Here is an 8,783-nt window from a genome sequence, read left to right on the forward strand (position 1 = left end):
TATTCTACATTATTAAAAAAATAAGAAAAAAATTTTATTGTTATTCATGAAAAAATATTAGTCTTTATTTAATAGTATGATATTTTTTTTATTTTAAAACACATTTTACTAAAAATTTAAACACAATATAATATATTTTAAACTAAGTTTATCATATGTTGGATTATCCTAACAATATATAAAATTGTGTAACTTGGAGCATCTCATTTCATTCATTAATTTATGAAACTTACGGGTAAAGAGGAGTTACTTTTAAAACTTATAGATATTAAACTAAATATATCATTTGTTGGAATATCCTAACAAATTTTCAATCTGCTAAAAAAATTAAAAAAGACATTTCTAGTATTAATCCTTAGATCATAATACAGTCCAATATCTAATATTATAAAATTTGACACACAATTATTTTTTAATATCATTCTGATGATTACTTAGATCACCTTGTCCTCGTTAAGATACTTTGTCTTGAGCATATATTGTTGCTTCTTCGCTCCGCAAATTCTCATTATGAATGGTCCGTGCCGATCCCGAATTGGATTTAAAGTTTTTTTTTTTTTTTTTCCTTTTTTTTTTTGTTGAAGTATACCACAGGGTGAACTTTGAAGTGCGAGCTGCATTCAATCATATCTAATAGGATTTTATTCAGCTACCGGCGATGGCGGCGTCAAAACCGGTGAGCTGCAAGAACTTGGCGGCGGCGGTTTTGGAGGTAACGTCAGATCCGCAAGAACATCTCGAAGATGGCGCCGGAATATCAACGTTGCAACCAATGGAGATAGCGGCCGTATTTCCGCTAGTATGGCAGTCTTCCATATACTCCCGTACACTGGACGAGATACAGAACACCGTGTGTGTGCCAGGGAAGAACTTTGGCTCCATGAACATGGATGAGTTCCTTACCAACATTTGGAATGTCGAAGATGGCTTCGATGCTTCAGGACCTGCCGTTCAAGCCCAATACCCTGTCGAAGGTCAGCCGCCGCTGAACAGGCAGGGGTCTCTCTCTCTTCCATCCCAGCTCTGCAGAAAGACGGTGGACGAGGTGTGGGCCGAGATCCACCGCGAGCAGCAGAATATAGACCGCTTGAAACAGAACAACGGCGAAGCAACGCGGAAGCCTACTTTCGGTGAGATGACACTGGAAGATTTTCTCATTAAGGCAGGGGTGGTCAGGAAAGGCAACGGATTGACGGCTTGCGCAATGGAGGCGAACGGAGCACCAGGTTTGGGCCATTTGAACGATGGAGGAGCGCTCGGAAATGTGAGAAGAGGAGATTTTTACTGCAAAACCGGTGATGCTGGCGGTGGATTGCAGTTGGGAATGGTTGGGTCGCCGGCAAGCCCGCTGTCGGCGGATGGGAAGGGGGGATGCTACGGAGGCGTCGATTCGTACGGAATCGGAATTGATGGGTTTTCTGAGAAGGGATGTGGAGGACGGAAGCGAATGATGGAAGGGATGGTGGAGAAGGTCGTGGAGCGGCGCCAACGGAGGATGATAAAGAACAGGGAGTCTGCGGCAAGATCACGCGCTCGAAAACAGGTAACGTCGCTTTTCCATTTTTTTTTTTTTTGGTTTATTTATTTATTTCTTTCTTTTGGTTGTTTTGATTAAGATATTCAAATATCTTTTTATTCTTTTTTAATTAAATAATTAGATCAAGTTTAATAACAGTTTTTGTCGTTGTTGGTTTCCTTGTTTATGTTTAGCTGCTATTGTTTGAATTTTGTGCGAGTGTTCTAGTTAGATTATTTGGCATTAATTCTTTGGGAGTATTCAGGCTTATACGGTGGAGCTGGAGACGGAGCTTAACATCCTTAAGGAGCAGAATGCCCGGCTAAGAGAAGAGGAGGTAAATATTCTTTTCTGTACTTTAACTTTATTAAAACCCAAAGCCAGCTTAGGGATGATATAAAATTAGATTTTATTTGGACGGTTTTCTTATTATTTTTTCAAAAAAAAAATTGTACAAATTTTTTTTTATCAAAAAATTGCTTTAGAAAACAATAACAAAATTATCCTAAATGGAACTTTAATTTAGTAGGAAAGACTTTTGATTTAATTGCGAGTTAAGTTTCTTTTAATTTTGAATTAATACTTGTGTTATCACTCTCACTTCACTTCTTTTTCGATTTTTAAAGATCATTGAATACTTCTTAAATCTTCTTGCACTGCAAGTTACTAATGTCTTTTGTGTTCATTTCTTTTTTTAAACTTCGATTTTTTCCAGAGGAAGGCAATGCAAATAAGGAAGCAAATGGTATGTTCTTGCACTATCTTCAATTTCTTGTTGCAGATTTCACCCTCATTCCAGAATTGTTTAGTTTGATAAAAGCCTATTAAAAACTCGATAGTTACATTTATTAGAAATTTCATTCAGTAAATTTTAAATTATCAGGGTTGTATAGTTTAAAATAAGTTCGATAAAATCTATTAAAAAATCTAACTTTAAACTGACATTTGCAAGTAAACCGATATCATCAGAATCTCATTCGTTTGCGACCTGCTTTGGCTTTATTATTTGTAGCTTTTGGAGGCAATGGCAAAGCAGACACATCACCACATGGACAAAACTAGCCGCTCACTTCAACGAAGCAATAGCAGCCCCTCTTGAAGAATCACCTTCTATGTAACGGATGTTAGGCCAGCTGCGAGCCTTACTTTTTGTCCTGTTGGTATAAATAGCTGCCAACTTTTCTTATCTAGTGATAAATTAGGATTTATTTGGGATTATTTTTTTATTGTTTCTTAATATAGTTTTTAGTATGAAAATTTAACTTTTCATACTAAAAAACTGATTAAAAAAATAGTAACAAAGTCATCCCTACCGAAGCCTTAGAATAACTTGTGTGTGTTGAGATTTGTAGCTTTCCTACTGTTATAAGAGGTGTTTGTAACAGCTACAGTAATTATAATCCTACAAAAAAAAAAAAAAAACCAGCAGCTTCATGTTTGATGATCTTTGCTGTTTCGTCAATCTAGCAACATGAATACTTGACTTTTAGTGCGATGAGTGCAAATTTATCGTTGTTAACAAGGAATGCCAGTTTCCTTGTAATCACGTGTGCTGTGAACTGTTTTGTTGTTGTTGTTGCTTTAACTTTGGGTAGGTAATTAATTTATAAGATATGAATTATGTGTTTTAGAGGTACCTAACAAGTTTGGCTGAAACAAATATATTCATATCACAATCAGTTAGTTTCTTGTGAGAGAAGCTTTAGGATTCTGGTGAGAGACTATCTTGCATACAATTTCGATATAGGTGGCTCCTCGCATTAAATCTTTTGGTGGCAAGAAGAGGATCAAGGAGGACGGTGGTTCTGAGGATTCTGACCTTCAAGTTAGATAATTCAAAATAAATAATACTAGATCTGTCAGTTCGTGAAGAACAATCCAGTTTAGCAATCGGATTACAAGATCAGGGGTGAGGAAAGAATTTCATTTAGGTGCCATATCTGAAAATTTTAAGGTTGGTATTAATCTGTAAAGGGAGAGGAAATGCTCTTCATTCTTAATTACAATGGAAGATGCTAAGAAAGATCTTCTTGTCAATAAGGAGTTACAACAATCTGGAAATCTATCTTCTAATTCATTTCAAATCTCTAACGAAGATACTCATCTATTTTCAATAGAAAAAGATAGTAATTCAAGCCATTTTAATCTACTTTTTGAAGAGAAGAATGTTGATCTTTTGGAAGTAAAAAAAAAGGAGAATTGAAGTTTCAAAATTCTGAAACTGCCAAATGTCGTGTTCGAATGCAAAATGACATTCATGGTGTTAATCTACAAGCCCAGTTGGGTTTAGGATTTATGAATTCTTCCTCTTTGGTTGAACCATAAGCGACACGCTTAAATTTTGAAAAAGATCCTTTAATCATTTAGTTCCAAACTGTAAAATTAATGACATTAATGCTCATGTCCACCAAACATCTTGATCTATGAAGACCGTTTTCAAAATGTACAAGTGACGAGAATTTAAATCTCTAGATTAAAAAGCCCATCTCAATCAGGTTTCTTCCTATATTAAAGCTTTGCAAAAGCCTAAAGTCTCTCTTATTTATGAAGTGGAAGATATTGCTGCAATATTAGGTGATGGGGTAACGGTGTTACCAAGTATTGAAGATGCCAAGCAGAATGTGAGACGCCTAAATACTGCTCTTATACGGAAGGTGTTGGGTCTTGGAAAGGTATTCAAAATGTGGAATATGAAATTATTTATACCTTATATTTTAAATGTGGCATCTTGGGACATATAAGTCCTAATTTTCCAACCAAACCAGCGAATTCAAATTTGGCAAATATAGTTACTTAAGTTAAGCAGACAGACACGACATTGAAAAGAGAGGTAAATGTTCATACTAATTTTAATTCAATTCAGCAGGGATTGCTCAAAGAAAACAACTATGGGCCTTGGAACATTATTTCTTGGTCATAATATAAGCCCGCTATCAAAAATAAAATAAACCCCAATATTATGAGGACGAACTCGTTTCTTACCTTGGGTAAGCAGGCAGACCAACAAAGGGATGGCGAAAGTTAAATAGCACAACTGATGGTGATCTCTTTAAGGGAAAGGAAAATGTTGTAGACAAAGAAAAGGAAGATGGTTCTTGGAATTATGTGACCGAAAGATGGAATTATCCAAGTCTCAATTCTTTTTAATGAGACCTCATAGAAAAAACCGAACATAATGCTTCAAATAAATTGGTCAATTGCCATAAGACTGTGGATCATTCAATTTAACAACTTTTTAGTTTGGGATGTAGTTCTAAGAGGCTGCAAAAATTTGATATGTTGGCTTCAAGTATGCGTATGGAAGTAGACCAATAGTAGGCTGATTCAGCATCCTTCCTCAAATGTCAAGAAAGTAAAGTAAATTCTACTTATGCTTATATTAATAAATGTTTCATTACTCATAAGGCGAGGACACATTCCCTTTAGTTAAATGAATTTTCCAATGTAAGCCAAAACAGTGATGCTCGTTGGTTCATGACATAGAATGTGCACATAAGCCTAAGTGCATAGGTTGTTTGTTTTGTTACCTTCTATCAATCTATGCTTTTTTTTTTAAACTTCAAATAGGTTGATTCAAATAGTTGTTTCTTGGAGGCTAACTGATATTTTCTTTGAACATCATTGGAACCACTTGGATGTTAACCAACCCTTATGGTTGTTCTCAAAATATTGGCATCCCCATCATTCCAATTTGATCAAAGAAATAATTGTTATGTCACAAACTCACTATATTAATGGCACGTTATTGGTAAATGGGAGCAAGAGGCTGGTAAATGATAATCTTCACTCCATGGTCCTCTTAGTTGACAATATTTGTGCTAAAATTTCTTGTAGTTGCAATTTTGTCTTCATTAGTATTTTCTCTCTCTTTTCTTTTATAAAGAGATGAATAGTTCTCAGGTTTGATTTCCTTGTTGATATCTTTGTAATTCTTTCCTTATTTTTGTTAAAAAATGTATTATACAACCTTTTAAAAAAAGGTTATATAAAAAGAAGTTTATTGGAACTATCATACTATCCGTTAAAGGGACCTGAATTAGGGAACAACTCATCCCTATTTACTAGATCAAGGACTCATTCTAGGATTATACACCAACGTACTCATGCAGATTTGTCCAACCTTTTGTGAATTGCTTAATTTTGCAAAAACTGTCCATTTGAGGTCCGTTTCTATCATTTATGCCTTCAAGATTATAATGATATTCTTTAATCCAACTAAAGGAAGTGCATATCTTAAGGGTCCATGACTACGATCCTCAAGACTTTTAGACAATATTTAGTTAGTGTCATTCTTATCCAAAAGGGCTCGTCCCTTGACATAGAGTTCCATATATTATCTCTAAGGCTCAAACTGCATATATAGGTATAACATACATAGATTCATCTTGCATAGTATATCTTGACGCTCACCCAACACACTTTCCCTTGAAGACTCACCCTCAAGCAAAGGCCCATCTGAAAAGCAGTAAGCCATGAGAGCATTATGAGCCTATCAACATATCTTTTATAATTTATAATGGATCAGAATGAATATTGCAGTTTGTTTAGTGTAGCTATCCCTATAAACCATCTAAATCCTATAAATAAAGAGAAAAATATCTTTTTTGGATCTTTAGGGATATTCTTTGATTTTTTGGCTTGCTTTATGCTCCCTTCCCTTTTTCTTTCTTTGTTCTCAAACATACTCGAATATATCTATATTCTCTAGTTTTTTACTAAAAAAAACTTGCTAGTATAGTTAGGTTTAACTTAGAAAGTTGTTTTTTTTTTCTCATTGGCGAAGGGGATGGCAGTAGTCAACATCAACAAACCAATTGACAAGTCGTTAAAAACATACTTGGCTTTCTAATCCCCAGCCTGGTTCATATGGGCACATGTCATCTATGCACCTAAAGAAAATTTAATGTACATGTCCTTGAACGATGATAGTTTAAAAAGTAATATCTTTAAAGTTATCCTCTTTACAATAAATTTTTCTAACTTCATGAGTTTGTGCAATAAATTTCAAAGAAAAATGAAAAAAATGTAGAATATTTGACCTTAAGACAGATAACAAGGAGCTTTTATGAGTTGGTTTTCAGTGCCATTCAAGAACCGCATTGCTAAATCTCCACAACACTGTAGTTCTTTCAAGGAAGTCAAAGCGTCGAATCCCTAGAGTACCATTGTGGAGCAATTAATTCAATTATTCTGTGAAAATGACCTGTCGATTTGGAATTAGAGGCACAACACTATTCATTATAAACACAATGGTGCTAGTTCAATTAATGAGTGCCACAGCACTACTACGTTGAATGTCTATGTGTTACTTCTAGGTAGGGTCCAATAGTGAGCAATGAGTGTGTGTGAGCAAGTAGAAAAGCATCAAAAGGAAAGAAGAGTTTTATTATGCTTTTTCAAGGGAAAATCTTGTTCTACCCGTTGTTAGCTTTATTCTTGTACTTATTTTTATAATTATAATGAAGTTTTTTATAATTATGTTGATTTTCATGATAGGGCTAAATTATTCTTTAGACTTATGATTTGATAAGAATGTCATATCACGTCTAAGTGTTAAAAACAATTTTTTGAAACTTGTACGCTCGACCTAGTGTTTTGATGAATAGAAACATTATTGGTTTGATCATTTATGGATTTTTTTGCATTATATATATAGTTTTCTTTGTGTGCTAATAACTTTTCAAGTGCAATGTATAGTGAGCCACGGTAGAGAAAAGAACTCAAGAAGTGCAACAGTGAGTCTAGTTACATGTTGACTGTTGTAATAACAAAACTCTATAATTTTTTTTTTATTTCTTGAGTTAGTTTGTATTGGGTGTATGTTGGAAAGGAGAACAAGCATGCATACACATGTGGGGGTGAGAAAATTAAAAACTTAATTTTCTTTGTTATATTTTAATGTACAATTAGCTATTTCAAAAATTAAATTAATTTTTAACATAACTAATTATATTGTACAACTTACAATTGTATAAGATGATTAGATACTTTAGTAAAACCCCATTGTCGAATTTTGGTTACCAAAGTTAAGCAAATTTGATATTTGATTTTGGCCTAGTTGTACTATACAAAATATTTCATACTATATAATTTTTAATAAATATTGCTTAATTTTGTCTGTTGATTAAAGAAATAAATCAAGATTAAAAATTTCAATTAACAACTAGATGAATTTGACATCCAGATCTAATTAATTTCATTAAAGAAAATAAATAATAATAAAGAAAAAACTTTATTAGATTTATATAGTCAATATCTACATTTTACTATCATTTGCTTAAAACAATATGTATAATTGTTGATTTAAGCTACAAAAGAATACATATTAACTCAATGATTTAAAATATAACCAAAACATCTTTACTACTAAGCTTCAAACTATAGGTTTCTTATATTTACTTGAAAAATATATAAAATCATGTGATGTGCAGATAGCCCAACATGTAATCAAAATCATACATTTAAAATCAATGCAATAAAAAAGAGAAATAATATGTTATAAATCATCTAAGAAAATTAAATTAGAAAAGTTATCTTATTTAATCAATTAACCAGCCTGTCCTTATCATTCAGTTAGTTTCATTTACTCTTATCATCTAATCATTCACATATGTCTATTAGTTAAACATATTTGTCTATTAGTTATAACAATAGTATCAAAACAAAAATTAACTATTAGAAGCATTAATAGGAATGATCATATGTAATATCATTATCAATATAGTATTAATGTTGGTAATGATTAATCAGTAATAGTATACAATATAAAATTAATAACAATAATTAGTATTAGTTATTACTATTTAGTATTAATAATCATTATTCATATATTAAGAAAAGGGTGTCTTGATCTTGCTTTTGTACTTATAACTAATAATCAGTCTCCTCTTATGATTCTCAATCAGTGCACTCCTTATAACTTCCCTTGTCTGACCTGAATCGGTCGCCCCGACTCCTTATTACTCCTATTAGTTATTCACGTAAATCTTGAGGATATCTTATGTGGTTATTATATTTGGTATTATTCATTACATAATTTCACTAGTATCAAGACTACATGCTAGTACATGTCAATCATATAATTATTATATTTTAGTTATTATCAATCATTTCCATTCATCATACCATTTATCTCATAACACCAATCACAATACATCACTCTTCTCACTTCATTTTAGTATACTTTTTCTCACACATTTTATAGAGAAATTTATATTCTCAAATTTAGCTAGTTGAAATATAATATAATTATATCATATTATTCAGA

General features: G+C 32.7%; 1 protein-coding gene across 3 annotated transcripts; it reads left to right on the top strand.

Moving 5' to 3' along the window:
- Positions 1–376: 376 nt before the first annotated feature.
- LOC110114883 (protein ABSCISIC ACID-INSENSITIVE 5) lies at positions 377–2,929 on the top strand. 3 transcript variants are annotated; one of them, XM_020847911.2, is made up of 4 exons: positions 377–1,543; positions 1,782–1,853; positions 2,232–2,261; positions 2,529–2,929. In XM_020847911.2, the coding sequence occupies exons 1-4, from the start codon at positions 659–661 to the stop codon at positions 2,613–2,615; spliced, it is 1,074 nt and encodes a 357-aa protein (XP_020703570.1). In that variant the 5' UTR covers positions 377–658; the 3' UTR covers positions 2,616–2,929. The 3 variants fall into 3 exon arrangements, with proteins under 3 accessions (XP_020703570.1, XP_028554914.1, XP_028554915.1); XM_028699081.1 differs by having other exon boundaries at positions 2,238–2,261; XM_028699082.1 differs by lacking the exon at positions 2,232–2,261.
- The last annotated feature ends 5,854 nt before the right edge of the window (positions 2,930–8,783 follow it).

This window comes from Dendrobium catenatum, unplaced genomic scaffold (assembly GCF_001605985.2).
Source record: "Dendrobium catenatum unplaced genomic scaffold, ASM160598v2 fragScaff_scaffold_133, whole genome shotgun sequence".
Classification (NCBI taxonomy): Eukaryota; Viridiplantae; Streptophyta; class Magnoliopsida; order Asparagales; family Orchidaceae; genus Dendrobium; species Dendrobium catenatum.

Coding starts and splice junctions, on each gene's coding strand:
- LOC110114883 (XM_020847911.2), top strand. CDS start 659: ATGGCGGCGTCAAAACCGGTGAGCTGCAAGAACTTGGCGGCGGCGGTT. Junction 1,544..1,781: donor GATCACGCGCTCGAAAACAG/GTAACGTCGCTT, acceptor GGGAGTATTCAG/GCTTATACGGTGGAGCTGGA. Junction 1,854..2,231: donor CCCGGCTAAGAGAAGAGGAG/GTAAATATTCTT, acceptor GATTTTTTCCAG/AGGAAGGCAATGCAAATAAG.